Here is a 20,280-nt window from a genome sequence, read left to right on the forward strand (position 1 = left end):
GAAGTTGAAACCTTATTTCGAAGCACACTCGGTAGTAGTAGTAACAAATTTGCCCTTAAAACAAGCATTAAAAGCGGAAAAGTCTGGGAGAATGCTAAAGTGGGCAGTAATGCTGAGTTCTTACGAGATACAATATCAAATTAGGACTGCAGAGAAGGCGTAGGCTGTGGCAGAATTTCTAGTGGAGTTCCCAGCAGAGGATCCCACCTAGGGGGAAGAGATGGTCATGGAGCCTGAAAGAAACATTGAGCAAGATTTCTTGGACCCTTGGGACAAGAGAAATGGGTGGAGAGTGTTCACAGATGGGTCTGCCACGGATGCATGTAGTGGGATAGGGGTTGTGTTGGTTATGCCAGATAACAACAGGATGGAACTAACCATGAAGCTGGGATTCATGACGTCTAACAATGAATCAGAATATGAGGCGGTGATAGCGGGTTTGAGAATGGTCGAGGATGTGGGGGTAAAAGAGATGACAGTGTACTCGGACTCGAAATCTAATAGTGTGTCAGGAGAATGGGGGGTTTGCCACTCGCTGTCCGCGGATGGCGAGGTATTTGAAGGTGTTACATGAAAGATCCACCAGGTTTGCAAAGATCAAGTTCTTGCATTTAGGTCGCGGTGAGAACAGACATGTCGATGCCCTGGTCTACGTGGTTGCGACAATACTGGGATCTGAGGAAAGGGTGATAAAAGTAAAGAGGTTGGAGAAACCCAGCCACGAAGGCACTACGAAGGTATGTCAAACCGAGGAAGAAGAGGAGGGTTGGATAGATCCCATTAAGAGCTTTTTATCTGGGGACATGGTGATGGATAAAAAGGAGAGAAGAAGATTGGAACAGACTTCTCAGAGGTACATTCTGTTAGAGGGGGAGTTATATTGAAAGAACTTCAATGGACCCCTGCTGAAGTGTCTTGGGCCGTGGTTGGCCTTAGAGGTGTTAGCGGAGTTACATGGGGGAGATTGTGGAAGCCATTCAGCAGGAAGAACCACAGCACACCGACTGCTAACACAGGGCTACTTTTGGCCCCATATGAAGAGAGATGCGGTGGAGTATGCTAAGCGATGTGATAAGTGTCAAAGATTCGATCAGTTGATTTTTGCACCAGCAGAACCACTACATAGCGTATCTAGCCCGTGGCCATTCGCAATGTGGGCGATGGATATAGTGGGTCCGCTGCCTATGGCCAATGGTAATAGGAGGTTCATGCTAGCGGCCATCGATTATTTCACCAAGTGGATAGAGGTTATACCCTTGCAACAGTAAAGGAGGCGCATGTGATTAAATTCTTGTGGGAAAACATCATATGTAGATTTGGATTGCCGTATACCATCATTGCGGACAATGGAACTCATTTCACGGGAGCAAAGGTGCAGGCGTTCTTACAAGCATACAAAGGTGAAACAGGGGTTCTCGGCTCTATACAATCCTAAAGGCAACGGGCAGGCAGAGCCCTCTAATAAAACCATTATGAACAATCTCAAGAGAAAGTTAGAGGATAAGAAGGGGGCGTGGGCAGACGAACTAAATCATGTTCTTTGGGATTACAAAACCACTCCGCGAACTTCCACTGGAGAAACTCCCTTTCTCCCTAGCTTATGGCATCGAGGTCGTGATCCCCTCGGAAATGGTGGCAGCCACAACCCGAACAAAGTCATTAGAAGAGGGTCCGAACGGGAGCATACTGGCAACCGACTTGAATTTGGCAAAAGAAAGGAGGGACGCGGCTCGCATTAGGCTAGAGGAGTATCATCGATGTCTCCAAAGATAGTATAACAAGAGAGTCAAGCCACAACAGTTCAAAATAGGAGATTCCATGCTGCGACGAGTGACGCCCAGTACCAAGAGGGAGAATGATGGAAAACTGGGCCCAAGCTGGGAGGGGCCCTATATAGTGGCCAATGTAGGAGGGGTTGGCACATATAAAATGCTGACCACAGAGGGAATATTAATAGAAAAGCCATGAAATGTGAGACTTTTAAAAAAATTCTACACTTGAATGTAATGGGAATCCAGAGCAAAACACTGGAGCTGTTTGTAAATATATAATACAATGACACTTTTGAGAAGAGAATATCACTTGTTGTGCATAGCTTTAACAATCAAACTAAACACAGCTTGGGGAAAGGAGCCCTTCGCGAACGAGGGGTCCGAATCAAATTTGGGGCAGGATGAGCTATCCTAACAGGCTTCATGGCCTACTAGAGCCCGAGAAGTGGGATGAGCCCTTCGCGGATGAAATGCCTAAATCGCACCTGGGGGCAAAGAGAGAGCCCCCAGTAGTTGGCAAAATCACTCAAAGAGATAGGTAGCGGGGGGGGATGAGCCCTTCGTGGATGAGATGTCCAAATCAAATCCGGGGTAGGAAGAGCTGTCCTAACGAGCTTCATAACCTACTAGAGCCTGCAAAGTGGGACGAGCCCCTTGCGGATGAGAGGCCTGAGTCACACATGGGGGCAAAAAAAGAGGGCTCCAGCAGGGACATGGATAATTTGAGAGAGTTGAGATGGAAAGGGATGAATAGTGGCACCTCAGTCAAGACAATAATTAAAACAAAGAGAGATAAAAACAAGGTGGGGGAGCAAAGCAATTCAAACAAAGTAATTAAGCATTAGGAAAATAACAACTGAGTACACAGATGTCAAAGTCAGTTACAAAACGGATAGGGTACATTCAAATACAATTTGCAAAGCAAAGGAATAGCCAACAGTGGGGCTAATCTAAACCTGTAATGGGGCTTCAACAGGGATTGTCTGTTCAGGGGAGGTCGCGGCATGTTCTGGAGGAGTATTCTCATCAAAAGGGTCCTCGGATAGCAGGTTGGAAGTAGTTGCAACAACGGGTTCCGCGACATTGTGAGTTTCTAGTAGGGGAGACTGAGGCTTGGCTGGGAGGAGTCCGCCTTCTTTAACTAAACGGGCATGTTATTCACAAAGCTTTTTAGCCACACGCTTGTCGGCTTGAGCCTTGAAGCTTATCCGCAGCTGCTCCTATATCCTGGGTGTGTTGCAGAAGGAGGGCGTTGGTACTTTCAGTATGTTGGAGGAGAAGGGCTTCCCGTTGCTTGCTCAAGCGATCATTGACTCCATCCATGAATTTTTGATGTGCAGCTTCAGCAGTTTTCAGTTCATCTTCAGCTCGAAGTTTGGCCATAGACGCGGCCTCAAGGTCTGTTTGGAGATGAACACAGGCGGCCCTCAATCCATTGGGACCGCCAACCTCCTTCTCTAGGGACTTTACGGTATTCAAAGAGGAGAAGAGGCCGCGGATCATATATGACATATCCAAGCTCACCTAGAAACAAAGGAGAGATCAGAATAACAGAGATAGAAAGGAGTGGTGTGTAATGAAAGAGTTGGGTACCTTCTCCCAACCAGCATAGAGGGAGGTGCGGTGTTGTTCAAAGGTTCCATTATCTACGTAGGCTAGATCACGGGGGAGATGCGAACCATAGAACATGGCAGATGCTATAGCCTGGTTCTCCAAAGCAGAATCCTCGTCATTGATATGATGGCCGCGTATCTTGAAGGTGGGGTAGAAAATATCCGGAGCCACGGACCCTGGGGGTAGTTGAGCGGTCTCTTTGTCAGGACGATGGGTCTGGGAAGTGGGTGGAGCCACGACTAGAGTCCTGCAGAGGTGGAATGCCTATTGCGCTTAGGAGGGGGCTCGCCGGATGAATGCTCCGCAGCCGCAGGGGGGCCAGCCGGAGCTGAGACAGTTTGAGAAGCGGGAAACTCTGTCACTTTATCATCAGAGTCACTGTCAAATAGCCGGATTTTGGTGACATCCATGGGAGGAGGTGGTGAATCTGCGGAAAGGGAATTTAGAGAGATATATTAATCTTCTCAATCAGTGATAGAGCGAAGGGAGGAGGGGGTGTATCTACAGGACTAAGAGGGGGAAGGTCAACGGTGGCTTTTCGGACTATCTCTGCAAGAGCATGGGCATGGGCCTGGGATTTGGTGGTTTTTCGGGTAAAGCCACGGCTGTGGGATTTTCTTTTGGAAGGACGGGGTCCTGATGGGGGAGGAGGTGAAGGCTGAGGCTTCTGTTCTTTGGGTGGCGGTTGGCGATAGAAGGGAGTAGAGTATTTGCCTAAGGTGTGTAAAGCAGGGTCAGTCAGCAAGGGAGTCCCTAGAGAGGGATCTATGCTGAGAACTTCAGCTTGGGAGGGGCCCAGATTGCGAATTTGTTCAAAGACCGTGGAAGTGACCCTGGCGTAGAAGCTGGATTTAGAGTCGGTCTTCCAACCTGTGCAAAGAGAATATAAAGAGTCAGTCCACAACATAACGAACATGAGAAAGAGAAATATGTAATGGAACTCACCGCGGGGCAGAAAGGTGAGGTGATTAAGAGTCACTTCAGGAGGTATATCTGCGGATAGAAAGTTACCAGAGACATACAAGTGGTAATGATGCCAGGTTTTATCTGAAGTGGTGATTCGAAGAACAAAAGATTGTTTGCCGGGAAGGACACAGAAGGAGTGGTATCCCACGCTCACGTCCTTAGTACTCTTTCATATATAATAGTGGGAAATTATGTCGCGGAGGACTATCTTGGGCTCACGGTTCTAGTTGTAGTGGTTCGCGGCATAAATAATACGCTAGAAATTGCCTATACCTTGGCAAGGGGGAATGTTGAAATAGTTGCACACTTGAACGTCTAATAAAGACAGCGGGAATCTCAAGCCCGAGACAATTTGACCGATCGTGGCCACTAGACATCTCGGTCTGTTGGGAACTAGATGAGGAAAATGAGTCACGTCAGGCACGTGCTCGATGAGGACGTTATCCGGTATGCCATAGCCAACCCTAATCGCTTCTAAGTTAGGTCGACAGGATCGTGGGGGAGGTGGCAGAAGTTTAAATGGCCGCCCAGTAGTGGAGGGGGCCGCGGTGGAGTCTGCCGGAGGAGGGGACGCCCCCGTATCTGATCGCGAAGAAGTCGGATCGACATAGGGGAAGAGTAAGGGAAGATGAACCGTTACACAAAAGGAAATGTAAGAGAGAAAGGAAAAGACAACCAACCTGATGCACTGATCCAATGGCGAGAACAAGCGTCTGAGCAAGCACTACGAAGAGAAAGAAAGGGAAAGAAGAACTCCAAGAAGTAAAACGGGCTGGCAGCAAGGAGGAGGTGAAGATAGCAAGGGAGGAGTGAGAGCGGTCAAAAATGGAGTCTGATGCAAAACAAGGAGAAGAGTGAGAAGTGAATGAGAGAGGGAGAGGGAGAGAGCGGGATTTGAAGAATAAAGGGGGTAAAAAGGTAAAAGCAGTGGAGCATAAACCAAGGGGCCAACAGTTGAACCAGAGGAAACACGACACATGGGGGAACGAGAAACGAGGCAATTCAAACCGTGCACGCGTGGGACACGTGGAAGAGGAATAATTGAGCGTGGAACAGAAGCCAAGAAAAAAGGCGGGCAAAGATGGGTTCTCGACTCCGCAAACCTTCAGGAGGTTCGTGGACTCGAGAAGGGGCATTGTAGCGACCCAAATTATGACTGTTGGGAGATCAACGATAGATGGACATGATAATAGGATAGCAAGTGGAATGGGAGGCATCCTAGCAGGGTCGCGGCTATCGGAATATAGGGGGAAAGGAGTGAACACATGGGGCATGGAGCTAACAGATGAAGGCCGCGAGTCAAAGGTGGGGTGAGCCTGGAGTCAGATAAGCATGATCCACGCGTGGTACAAGATAGAGGTTGAGACCCTCTAGTATGCAGAGAAACCTACACGTAGCAACAGAGGGACCGAGAGGTTGAAGGACAGGTTGAAGGACGGTGGAAGGCCAAGAGGGAGTGGGAGTGGGTATAAAGAGAACAGTGAAGAGGGGAGAGAAGGAGGAAGGAAAAGAAAAAAGAGGAGGGGCGAGGAGTGAGAGAGGAGAGGTGAAAAAGAGGTTAATACACATATATATGGAGCACTTGCTCCCTACAAGTACCTTCCGTCATTTGAAGCCTTGAAAGAGCCATCTGCTTTTGAGTTGAATATACTGTTTTAGAATCATCTTTGTGACTATCTTGTGTTTCATGTTTAACATAGACTCATAGAGTTCATTTTCTACTGGAGTGTTTTTTATTTTTAAGTAGAAATTTTATTGATAATGATAAGGAATTTTACAAATAATTAGGACAAATATGCAATAAGTTATGTCGCCAATCCTTTCTGAATAGCAAATCATATCCTTTTAAAAACAAACTCGTTAGAACCAGCTGTCATAACATTATTGTCCATAATTTTTTGAAGTCTCTTGAGAAGCTCAACAGACTGTTGTTCCAAGAAACCGAAAGTATCGAAACTAAATGGAATAAAACAATGCTGGTTAGCCTTGCAAGCTTTCTCATGTTTCTCCATCTTTCCTGTCACTCCTCTCTTAGAAGTTTCTCCCACCTTAAAGTCACCATTCCCTAACCCTATCAACGTAGAGACTCCAGTTATATCAACACATGCATGTTTTCCCACAAACCAACTGTAAACCAAGACATCCGCAGGTCGAAGAGTCGATCTTCCCTCATGCTGATTAGTGAGAAAATTAAAAGGAGTTTTTTTTAAGTTGAAATTTTATTGATAATGAATGATAACGAATTTTACAAATAATTATGACAAGCGTGCAACAAGCTGCGTCGCAAGTCCTTTCTGAATAGCAAATCCTATCTTTCTAAAAACAAACTCGTTAGAACCAGCTCTCATAACATTATTATCCATAACTTTCTGGAGTTTCTTGAGTAGCTCAACAGACTGTTGTTCCAAGAACCCAAAAGTGTCGAAAGTGAACGGAATAAAACAATGTTGGTTAGCCCTACAAGCTTCCTCATGCTTCTCCATCTTCCCTGTTGCTACCCTCTTAGCAGCTTCTCCCACCTCAAAGTCACCATCCCCCAACCCTACCAATGGAGAGACTCTAGTTACATCAACACATGCATGTTTTCCCTCAGACCAACTGTAAATCAAGACATCCGTAGGTCAAAGTGTCGATATGCCCTCATTCGGATAAGTGAGAAAGTTAACAGGAACCTCTTTCTTCACTTGTACCCCAGCCCTCCAAAATGCACACACAAAATGTCTCTAACATGATCATGTTGGTATTTAAAATCAGGAAAATGTCTACAATGTGCTGCATGGTCCCTAAAAGCATCTAATCTACTTTTTTTGCATACAGGGAAAAGACCCCGTCAGAGTACAGAGGAATCATAAGATGGTACTTGAGAATGACACAATACTCTACCTGTGACATACCCTGTCCAAGTCCCTCCATCGAAATAGCAAGTAGAAAATCTTTTGCTTGTTCCGACTGCAAGTATCCAATGACTGCTTTCTGACGAGTAGAGAACTCAAACTCCCTCTCAAGACTAGCAACAATATTACCATAGAAATCTTCCGCCAAAACGTGATTTTGAGGGGACGGTAGCATTCACAACTAGAGAATCAAGGTCAAAATCGGGAAAATAGAGACGCAATGCACCAGTAGCATCACCAAGGATCTCACCCATAGGCACTGGACCACAACTCCTAAGAATGTGGTTCTGAAGCTCTAAAGTCTGAAAACGGGAGGCCACAAAAGCAAAAGTAGAGACATTAGAGGCACAATAGATACCTAACCCACCAAGGCGCAATGGAAACATCGCTAAATACCATTGCAAATCACCGAAGCCAGGACCATCAGAAACTATAATGCCCTGCAGAACCATGCGAATGTGTTGATCAAAAGTCTTAGTTGCCTCCCTAAAAAAAAGTGGTGGAAAAGTACGAACTGCAAAAACCAACTTGGAGAGCCCAGTACAAGCTCGTAAAAGTGCTAACTCACATTGTGGATCCTCCAATGCAGCTAAACGGTCCATTGAAATCATAGCCTTTTTAACACGCTTACGAGCAAGACTCATGACAAAAGAAGAATCAGTGCTAACTGCCCCTCTAAGTAACCTGACCCCCTGTTGAGGACAAGTTAAATCTGAAGGACAAGATAAACCATATACCTTACATATAACAACACATAGGCTCCTATTCCCAAATTATGGATTTATGATCAATTCATTTTCTCTGAAACAATTAGTTGGGGTTGGCTGTTTACGTAAAAAAGTTGATAAGATAAGTAGGGGGATTTCCTAATTCGTCTAATTAAGTTCAAATGGGCCTCCAATCTTCTTGGATAAAGCCAGCATCAGGAGAATTCAAATTTGGAATGGTGGGCAATTGGGTTTGAGTATATTAGTCGGGCTTATGTCATGATTTTTACTTACTTTTTTGGTATACCAAAATTGTAGTATCACTAATTCTTTGATCATGGATAGGAAAACAGGAAAATGCATATGAATGCATGTGTATGTAATTCACCCACGAAGATAAATGAAAAAGAGTGGGTTTGTTGAAATTTTTAAAATGCCAATTGGTTCCATTGAAATGTTTTTTTTAGTTTCATGTATGTTCCGAAGGATCCCCGAAAGCGAGAATGTAGGAATGATTCTATTTCGATTTCGATGGAGCAACCAACCGGCCAGCTACAAACAACAAATAATAATAAGGAAATGGAAATAAAAACTATGTAAAAGTAAAAAATTATTTTAATAAAATTAATATTAATGAAAAATTAGGGCTATACGGACTCGAACCATAGACCTTCTCGGTAAAAAACGGATCAAACTTCTTATTTTTTATCCAAATGCTTGAACTATTTACTATATATTTTTATATATATATATATATATATATATATATATATATATATATATATATATATATATATATATATATATATATATATTTTTATTTTTTTTTGCATTGAGCTCCTTCATCAAGTGATATAAATATCTCCGAGTCCGCCATCTTTTTCTTTGAGAAAGATAACGAGATGGCTTCAAGGTGCTCTGATTCTTTATTTTTATTCAGTAGCAATACCAAAGTGTTTCAAAAAGAATTATCTTGACGTAGGTCTGCCTCCGGCCTAGATCAACCAAAGTTAAATGGAGTCTCTATCGCTCTGCCCAAAGCATCAAATATGGTTTTGATTTTCTTTTTATCTAACAACGTAAGTTGCCTACATTTTGGAGGTTAAATGAATGGACACGTGTCATTAATTTCTTGTAAGGTGTAAAACCTGATCATAAAATACAACCAGCAATTTAGAAAATTTCATATCTACAAAATTTCATATCATAAGTTGAATTTCATGTCACAAAATTTCATATACAACACCCTTTTATAAGTTGAATTAAGGGATAATACTTTGTGATTATGATCTTACCACTACAAATTTCATATCTACAAAATTTCATATCATTTCAAAAAAAAATCCCCTTTAAAAAGTTGATTCGAAAATCTGAGTTTATTTTTAACGGCCAGGATTTAGATTTAAAATTTTCAACCCCTTTTAAACATTTTTAGAAATTTTCAAAGGAGCCCATTTGTTTGCAGGGATATTATCCATAGTGGGAAGATGACATCCATAAAAAATCAAGTCGTACATAAATTTGTAGAGTGAGATGGAGACCATTGTATAAACTGTTGTATAAAAAATATTGTATATTCATAACTGTTGATATAGAAGTGCTTTTAAATAAGTGTATCATTATATTTCAACCATGTTTAACTATCTTTACCATTTTGTGCAAATGGCGCAATTTGCATAGTTTTTGTTTTAGTTTACATAATTCTGTATGACTTGGTTGTCTATGATTTTATGAACTAAATAACTTTTATAAGTCAGAAAAATGGTTAAGTTGGTTAAACTACTTTGAATAAGATAACAAGACAAGTAACCTCCTTAGACAAGAAATGAAATCTTCGAGGAGGTGACTCCTTTCTCTATAGAGTGAACCATTATGACATCATCTGTCTCCAGGGGCGGATCCAGGATACTTAAGCTAGGTGGGTTGCTGCCTACTATTCTTCACTACTATTTTTTTAAGGAAAATTGTACACTATTAATACTAGTCGTTTTGTTTTTAGATGAAAGTTGGGGTGGCTACAGCCCCCCTAGTCCCCCCTCCCCTGGATCCACCCTTGTTTGTTTGTACAATGTGAAACTCTAATTGGGCTCATGGTGGATAATAAGAGCCCAAAACTATAGTTTTAACCCCTTAATAATAATATTTTTAGACCAATTATGCGAGTAATAAATAAGAGTTAATGCTAATTACGTGCTTTTATGTATTTCAGGCATGGAAATAAATTATGTGCAGAAATGTGCCACTTTGGCGATATAAAGGAGTAAAGGGTTGGTTGCTAAGAAGTTCTGGGATTAAAGGCCAAGACGAAAGCAGAAACAGCACACAAAAGTCAGCAGAACTTCAGAAGATCGTATCTTTGGACTCAGACCTCGGAATTGGGCGTACCTTATGTCAAAACGACCGGCTCGGAAAGAGCTTTCCAATGGTCTAAACTTTGATCCAATCAGAGGAGCCAAAATGGATGAAAAGCCTATTGAAGTTGAAGCCAGCTGAAAAGGGCCCTGTGGACTGAAGAAATTAGGCTTTGGGCTCGATTTTCCGGCCCAAAACATGGACCCTCAGCCCATGTACGAAAATGTGGATCTGGTCTCCTCCATTTACACACACAAGACTTAGCTCTTAAGAATCAATTAGGTTAGGATAGAAAGAAGCCATTAGAGTAGCCATTAAACCTTAATTTTATATCTAGTTTTGAGAATTTTAATTAGTTTATTAATTAGTTTTCATTCCTTGTTTTAGATTAAGTATTGAATCATTGTTTATCATTCATTAGATAAATAAAATAGTTAGTTCTTGTTAAATTCAATTTTGTTATTTATTGAATTATTTAAATCTAAATTCAGTTATTAGTTGTTATTCAATTCTTAGTTGTTAATTTAGATTTCAGTTATTGTTTAGTTAAATTCAATAAAGGTAGAATTTTTATATTATGTCTTATTCAATTTCATTTGGAAATGATAGTTTGATGAATCGATGTTAAACCTCCATTAGAGGGTTTGATGAAGTCTTGATGAAAACTTGATTTTGTTAGCTTAGAATCGTTGTAAGAGTCTATTCCACTCTAGAAGGACGTTGATTCGCCATGAGAATGGGTGGACGTCCTCATATGCTAGTGATGAATTGGTAGAGATGTCATGTATAATTAGGGATTAGAACGACCAATCCTTACCGTAAGAACGTAAGAATTGGATTACAATAATCTATGCTAGTTTCTTACGTTGGATTCAAGGTGGATTCAATTCCACCCTAATTCTTATTCTAGATTCAAACCTTAGTATTCCGTAGCATTTCGTAGTATAATTCGTAATTCTCTCATTGACTTTGGTAGGATTGATAGTCGTAGGAAACTTGAATGTTAAAGAACTAGGAGTGGAACGAATCTTTTATTCCAACTCTACTTCAATAGTATCGAGAGTAGAAATCTTTGATAAGTCTAGTACAAGTTCAGTTTTAGTTTTACTTTTGTTTAGAGTTTCATCGCTTTATTCATTAGTAAAACTATTATTTTTACGGTTATCAAATGGCGCCACTACCATCTTAGTTCCCTTTAGTATTGTTTTCTTTAGAATTGTTAGTTTTATAAAGTCCCATAACCCACCCACCCTTGTTTGATTCTCACTGTGGTTGTCCATTTCAGCACTGAAAATTTTCCTCGCAGAATTCACGGAGCATGACCCGCACCCTGGGCAAGCTAAATTGGAGCGCCACCCGCGCCCAAACGCCTGGAACTCCACTTTTTGGCTGAGCGCGACGCGCACCTTGCCAAGGCAAAACACGAGCGCCCCCCTCCCTAAAGCGCCTAGACCTTGAGTTTTTCCCTGAGCGCGACCCGTGCCCTACCAAGCCTAAGTTCGAGAGCAACCCGCGCCCAAACGCCTGGAACTCCAGCTTGACCTAAGCGCGACCTGCACCCTCTGCTGAAACTTCCCGATTTTCACAGGTTTGTTTCAAACTTCCATTTCTTCAAAGTTATTGAGTGTTTCTAACATTATACAAATACTGAGATCGCGATATACAAGACGCTATTCAAATGCGTAGCAAGGAGGCATTCAGGTACTCCTTCCTCCACTCCTCGCCTCTTCTGTCAGAGGAGTTTAATTCTAGTATAATCAAGCTTCTTTTTCGTAAACGTCAACGCACATGCCTATCTAGAAATTTATAGTTAGAGTTTCATTTGCATATTAATTGTCTTAGAATATATTTTTAAAACTAATATGGCATATCAATATGTAGACGAACAATCATGTGATTATTATGTAAACCATTTACCATGTTCATGCTGCGGTAGTCCTTACCATTGGGCTTCTCATTGCCCATCACACCAAGAGTTTGGGCCTACTATAGAATATAATAATAATTATGAGCCTCAATTTTCAAATTTTCATAGTAACCAATACAATCAAGAGTTTTCTAGTCATCCAAACTATACATGGAGTCAACCTAACCCAGCACAGTACGAAATCAACCAGAGTTACTCAAACGCCAATAACTATGACTATCAAACACCGTATCAACAAGAACCACACCAACAAGCTTCCCCTCCGCTAACAACATTTGATAAAATAATGGCCCAAAACAAAATAATACTTCAGAACCTAGAACGGATAAGATTGATGCTAACCTCACCTACGCCAAACACTTTCCACCATGCCTAAAATCACCCACCCATCTAGCTCGCCACCCTTCTGATAAGAGCCCAAAACTGTAGTTTTAACCCTATAACAGTCATACTTTTAGACCAATTATGTGAGTAATAATTAAGAGTTAACACTGATTACGTGTTTTTATGCATTTCAGGTTTCAAAGTCCATTATGTGCATAAATGTGCCACTTTAGCGAGATAAAGGAGCTAAGGTCGGTTACTAAGGAGTTCCGTGATTTAAGGCCAAGATTCAAGAAGACAAAGCCTTTCTAAAGCCCGGTCAAAAGCTGAAAAGTCGACGGCTGAAGCAAAGACACAAGTCGTGAGAACTTCCAAAAGCCATATCTTTGGACTTAGACCACCGAGGAATTGGGCCTACCTTATGTCAAAACGACCGGCTCGGGAAAGAGATTTCCAATGGTCTAAGCCTTGACCCAATCAGAGGACCAGAAGTGGACGAAAAGTCTGTTGAAGCCAACTGCAGCTGAAGAGGCCTTTTGAATTTGAAAAGAATGGGGTTTGGGCCCGATTCTTCGGCCCAAAACATGGCTCCAAGCCCATGCACGATTTTTAGATCTTGACATATAAAAACAAAAGCTTAGCTCTTTGTTAATGGTAGCTAGTTAGACCTAAAACAATATAGATAATTCTAGATCTAGTTTAATTAATAAAATTAAGTTTAGTTCCATTTTCAATTCTTGTTTAGATTAAGTCTTTGAATCATTGTTCTTGATTGATTAGATAAATAAAATAGTTATTTTATCAATTTTGAATGTGTTATTTCAATCTATTAGATCTAGTTTTAATTATTGTTGGTTACCATTTATTAGTTGTTAATTAGAATTTAATCATTGTTTAATTAGATTAGTAAATTTGAATCTTGATAATATGTTTAGTTTAGATTATGGGAATGATTGGGAATGATTCAAGGCTAAAACCTCCATTAGAGGGGTTGATGAAGCCTTGATGAAAACTTAGTGGTATAGTGTAGAAGCATTGTAGAGTCTATTCCAATCTAGAAGGTCGTGATTAAGCCATGAGAATGGGTGGACGACCTCATATGCTAGTTAGTACTTTCGCGGTAGAAATGCCATGAACACTAGGGATTAGAACTTCGAATTTCTTGCCGTAAGAGCGTAAGAATCGAGATACAAGAATCTATGCTAGGCTATTAAGTTGGATTCGAGGTGGATTCAATTCCCCTCTAATCCTTTATCTAGATTCAAAACAATCATATTGCCATAGCATTCGTAGTTAGATTCAACATAATCAATTTCATATAGGTATCGTAGTATAACACACCTTCGTAAAGCTCTCATTGACTTTAAGATTGATCAATTAGACTAGAAAACATTCCATGCTAGAGCACTAGGAGTGGAACGAACCTCTTACTCCACTATATCTCAAGGGATTGAGAGTAGAGAAATCTTTGATAAATTAGACACATAAGATTAGTTTTAGTTTACTTACGTTTTGAGTTCAACATTCATTTCGTAGGTAAGCTATTCAATTTTATCTATATCAAATGGTGCCGCTGCCATCTTAGTTGCACTTTAGCATTGTTTTCATAGTAGAATTAGTCATTTTTAAAGTCCCATTAAACCTACCCACCCTTGTTTGATTCATCTATGTGGTTTATCCGTTTAAGCGTTGAAAAAGTTCCGACACAAATTTACAGCGACCCGGCGCTGTAAAGGGCGCACCTCGCTCTATAGTCTGGAACACGAGCGACCCGCCTATTTTTCTTGGACCATGGTGACCAGCCCTATTTTCTTGGACGCGACCGACCGCTTAAGTCATCGAACAAGGGCGCGACCGCGCCGCTGCGGCGCACCAGCATACTTCATCAAAATTTTTTCGATTTCTACAGGTTTGTTTTGAACCCGATTTTTTAAGTTTTTCAGTGTTCTAACTTGTTATTTACACTTTGAACACGCGTAAACAAGGCGATATTCATAAGCGAAGCAAGGACGCTTATCAGGTATTCCTTTCTTCCATACCTCGCGATCTCGGTTAGAGGCTCATACTAATATATCAAGATTGTTTGGATTGTTTTTCGTGTTTAGACTTAGACTTGCATGAGATTAAGGTGCGGTGGGAGAAAAACACCGAGCGTAATTAACCGTCAACAAACAAACATATCGAGTATACCAATCACTACACCTCTAACTACTATCCCACCAACCATACGACATAATGGCTGAAAAAGAGAGACTCCTCTCTCCGACTTCTACAAAGCTTTGGCGATAGCCCTAAATCTTGCATCGTTCTAGCGGACCGGTTGGGGATTTTCAAAATCCCCAAACATATTTAATTTGTTACCCGTTTTTCCATGGGTTAGGCCATGAAAAACCTTACCAACACATCGCGTAGGATTGAACAAGTTCTTACAACATTCCATCATCCTACGGTTGGTGCGGAACAAATTAAACCGAGGGTATTTTCCTTCACCTTAGCCCGATAAAGGCGTCTTGGTTAAGCTGCCAAAGCCCCGAACTCACAATGGACTTCGTGGGCTAAACTTGTTCAGCTATTTATGGAACATTTTACCCACCCCTAAAAACGGATGAGATGCTTTCCAAGATTTATTTTTTCCAACAAAATCCTCATGAATCGTTTTTACGAGGCTTCTAATCGTTTCACCGATCTGCTTATAAAGTGTCCACACCATAATCTAGCAAAAGACCCGTTAGTTCGTTGCCTTTTCAAAGGACTTCAACATCACCATAAAGAAGTCCTTGACATAATGAATGGGGGTAGTTTCCTAAGTAAAGGAGCCTCGGAGGCTTACAAATTTTTAGAAGAACAAACTAAACGCAATAACAATTGGGGGGGAGTGATGATATCCCCGCTCTGCTAGTTCTTCTTCAACAGTTAAGGCCGCCGGTATGTTTGAGATGAAACCCGATCCAGAACTTAAAAATTTAATCGAATCTCTAACTAAAAAGGTAGAGGCTATTTCTATTCAACACAATCCTATTCCCGTCATGAATGTCAACTCCAACCCATGTAATTTCTGTTTGAGTCCACGAGCACCACGACTCCTATTGTCCTCTAAGCCTATGAACAACAACAATTAGAGCAAGATAATGTTTGCTCCATTAATAACTATCCTATTCCTAATGCCCCATGGAGACAACATCCCAACTTTAGTTGGCGAAACAATCAACAAGTTACACCTCCAGGGTTTAATAACCAAAATGTTAGGCAAGCAAACAACTATAATCAAGCTCCAACTAGGCAAGGACAGGGACAAGGTCAAGGAAATTATAATAATTATAACAACCAAAGCAACCACGACAAGGTGTAGCACAAGGTCGAGTAATTATAATAGTTATAATACCAATAGAGGTATCGTTTGGTTAACAATAGTAACTATCAAAACCCACCTATAAATAATCAGCGTGAGATAGTTCGGTCGCACCACCGTGACTACTACACCTACACAACCGGACCGTATCGGCCTTTATATAGGTCACCCAACAACTTTTCCAATCAATGACTCAATCAAATCAACAGATCTTACAATCCATAAATCGGGGCATACAACAATTAGCCCAAGAGAAAGCCCAACCAAAGGCGTGTTTCGGGACAAGCTATACCAAACCCTAAAACAACAAACACAGCCTTTGAGGTAAGCGGTAATACTAGTGCGGAAGCGACAATAGTAGGTGACTGAATGCCATCACCACTCTCGTTTACGGAAGAGTGGTTGATAACAAAGTAACTATGCCTATAGTTACCCCATGATACTCCTACACGGATATCGAACTAGATACGAAATAGAAACTGAAGAGAGCCTACCCGGTAGAGGTACCCGGTTAAACCACAACCTAAGAAACAGAAAGCCAAGGTAACAAATCAAGTCGAGCCATCGCTAAATATAGAGCAAAACCACCATTCCCTCGAGAAGTTAGCCATGCTAACCGGGGATACAAACTTTGAGGAGATTAGGAGCGTTTTCAAGAATCTAACGATAAACCTTCCTTTTCTCGAAGCTATTAAAAGCTACCTAATCATGCTAAGTTTCTTAAAGAGTTGTGCACTACTAGGCGTAAGACCAACATACCTAAAGGCGCCTTTCTAACCTGAACAATTCCCAACTTTATCCGAAAATAATGGAATTGTTAAGTACAAGGACCACGGTTAGATCCCTCTTTGTAAAATGCACCCTAGGAGATTCCCACCACGGCGACGGCGTTATTAGACACGGGGCGAGTGTTAACTTACCCATATTATTTGTATAAACAAATAGGTCTACATGAAATGCAACCTACAAAAAATAGCGTTGCAATTAGCGGACATGTCAATTAAGTATCCTAAGGGTGTAGTGGAAAAGCGTGTTTGTTAAGGTTCGAGGATTTTTACTATCCTGCTGATTTTGTTATCCTCGATACGTGAAGTCGCCAACGACTCTGTACCGATCATCTTAGAAGCCCCTTCTTAGCAACCGCCAGCGCCCTTATAAATTGCGCGATGGTAAGATGTCCTTATCTTTTGGCCATCTTACGGTTGAGGTAAATGTTTTAAAATGATGAAACAATTACCGGATCCGTCTATAGATGGGGAGGTTAGCATGATCGAGAGCTTAGCTCAAGATTATTTTAACAACACGTTTCCTGAAAACAATATGTACAAATTCCTTTCTTTTGGAAAGTCAGATTTTGTAAATGACTCCTACTTAGAGGAAGTCAACACCATCCTTGAGTCCACCCCCAATTGTAGACACCCGGTTGCTCCACATATTGAGTATGAAGACTTGCTACCTAAGCAAGTATTCATTATGCAAAATGAGGACCCCGACGAAACATCTATTGATTTTCCTCCCACCCCAGTGCTTAAACCCCTTCCCCCAGAGTTAAAATATATTCAACTCGATCCGGATGGTAGTCATCCGGTAATTATATCTTCTCTGTTATCTAAGAATGAAGAGACAAGTTTAATCGGGTGATTAAGGAACATCGGTCTGCGATTGGTTGGTCCCTAGCCGACATTAAGGGAATTGACCCTAATATTTTGCACTCATCATTATCCATTTGGAGGATAGCGAACTTTCTCGAACCTCGGTGTCGCTTGAACCCGACCATGAAAGAGGTGGTTAGGGAAGAAGTCTTTACGATTACTCGATCGCGGGTATCATATACCCCATCTCGATAGCGAATGGGTAAGCCCATTCATGTAGTTCCTAAGAAATCGGGAGTTACCGTGAGTGCGAAATGGGAAGGGTGACTATGTTGTCACACAAGGTCCTATGAAATGGAGGATCGTATTGATTACAGACGGTTAAATGCTATGACACGAAAGGATTACTTTCCTTACCTTTTATAGATCAAATGCTTTCGAGCGCCTAAAATTTGGTCATGCTTTTATTGTTTTACGGATGGCTACTCGGGCTATTTTCAGATTATTATTGATATTGATGACCAAGAAAAGACTACCTTCACATGTCCCTTTGGAGCGTATGCCTATAAGCGAATGCCTTTTGGCCTTTGTAATGCTCCCGGAACCTTCCGGTGGTGTATGCTTCATATATTTAGTGACATGGTAGAAGCTTTATGGAAGTTTTCATGGATGATTTTTCTATCTATGGAGACTCCTTCACGTGTTTGTCTAACTTTGTCTAAGGTTTTGACGGTGTGAAGAAAAGAGCCTCGTTTTTAAATTGGGAAAAGTGTCATTTCATGGTGAAAAAGGGCATAGTACTAGGTCACATTGTATCTAGTGATGGCATCGAAGTGGGAAGGCCAAACTAGATAAGATAGCGACTCTACCTAAACCCGATTTGTCCGCGTGATATTAGAGCCTTTCTAGGCCATCAGGTTTTATAGGCGATTTATTAAAGACTTTCGAAAATAGCTAGGCCTTTAACTAATCTGCTTTTCAAAGATGCAATCTTTGATTTTAATTTTAAATGTAAGAAGGCTTTTGAAACTTTAAAAGCCGCTAACTAACCTCTGCACCAATTATACAACCTCGATTGGTCTAAACCTTCGAACTCATGTGTGATGCTAGTGACTATGCGGTTGGTGCAGTCTTGGGACAAAAACTAGATAAGAAGTCCACTATTATTTATTATGCTAGTAAAACATTAAACGATGCTCAACGGAATTATTCAACTACCGAAAAAGAATTCTTAGCCGTCATTTATGCTTTAGATAAGTTTCGTCCTTATTTGGTTGGTTCTAAAACCTTAGTTTACATAGACCATGCAGCCCTTAAGTACCTTCTTACGAAGAAGGATGCTAAGCAGAGATTAATCCGATGGATCCTTCTCCTGCAAGAGTTCACATTAGAAATAAAGGACAAAAGAGGGTCGAAAACGTAGTTGCCGACCACCTATCTAGACTCACAAAACAACGATCGGTGATTCGAGTCCATACGGACTCTTTTCACGATGAGCATCGTATGCCATTTTTTCAAGCACCATGGTATACTGACATTGTAAATTATTTAGCGGCTGATGTTATGCCTTATAATTGGTCAAGAAATGAACGTAAGAAGTTCTTGGCCAGAGTTAAGTTATACTACTGGGATGAGCCCTATCTTTTTAAGTATTGTGCGGATCAGATTATTCGTCGTTGTATTCCCCAGTGGGAATACAATGAAGTTCTATCGTTCTGCCATGACAAAGAGTGTGGTGGCCATTTTAGTGGGATGAAAACAGCCGCTAAAGTTCTTCAATGTGGATTTTATTGGCCTACCCTTTTTAAGGATGCCCAAGTGCATTGCAAGACGTGTATTCGTTGCCAACAACTTGGGCTTAAATCCTGGCGTAATATGATGCCATTAAATCCAATCTTGATAGTAGAAATTTTTGACGTTTGGGGCATTGATTTCATGGGTCCTTTCCCGGTTTCCCACGGTTTCATTTATATTCTAGTTGCCGTGGACTACGTGTCTAAATGGATAGAGGCCCTAGCTTGCCGTAGCAATGACCATAAGACCGTTGTATTTTTATTAAAGAATATATTTTCTGTGGGTTTGGCATTCGAAAGCCATCATTAGTGATGGTGGAACACATTTTGCAACGAGTTGTTGCATCCCTAGTGAAAAAGTATGGAGTTACACACAAAGTAGCAACTCCTTATCATCCCAAACTAGCGGACAAGTAGAAGTTTCTAATAGGAAATCAAAAAGATTTTAGAAACAACTGTAAAAACGATAGGAAAGACTGGTCAAAGCATCTATCGGATGCCTTATGGAAATATAGAACTGCTTTCAAAACTCCTATAGGTATGTCTCCCTTTAGACTTGTATTTGGGAAACCATGTCATTTGCTCGTTGAATTAGAGCACCGTGCTCGTGGGCTATAAAAGCCTTAACTTCAATATTGATGAGGCAGGTGTCAAACTTGAGTTGCAATTGAATGAGCTTGAAGAAATCCGTAGCGATTAAATGCGATCTCATGAAGGATTATAAAGCTAACATGAAACGTGTTCATGATAAGCATATCTTGCGCAAAGAGTTTGTGGTCGGTCAAAAGGTTTTGCTTTACAACTCCGTCTACATGTTTTCCCGAGGGCAAACTAAAAACCGTTAGTGCGGCCCTTTCACAGTTCTTGAAGTCACCCCTTGCGGGGCAATCACCTTGGTAAATCAAATGACAACGGTACCTTTCAAGTTAATGGTCAACGGTTAAAACATTTTCCACGAACCACGTCACGATGTAGAAGAAGTCCTTTTCT

The 20,280-nt window shown here is 41.2% G+C and overlaps 1 protein-coding gene across 1 annotated transcript; it reads left to right on the plus strand.

Moving 5' to 3' along the window:
• The first annotated feature begins 220 nt into the window (after positions 1-220).
• Positions 221-1,435, plus strand: LOC147510262 (uncharacterized). Its single transcript, XM_086598065.1, has 3 exons — positions 221-503; positions 616-853; positions 1,315-1,435. The coding sequence occupies exons 1-3, from the start codon at positions 221-223 to the stop codon at positions 1,433-1,435; spliced, it is 642 nt and encodes a 213-aa protein (XP_086454191.1).
• The last annotated feature ends 18,845 nt before the right edge of the window (positions 1,436-20,280 follow it).

Source organism: Coptis chinensis, chromosome 3, assembly GCF_015680905.1.
Source record: "Coptis chinensis isolate HL-2020 chromosome 3, ASM1568090v1, whole genome shotgun sequence".
NCBI lineage: Eukaryota > Viridiplantae > Streptophyta > Magnoliopsida > Ranunculales > Ranunculaceae > Coptis > Coptis chinensis.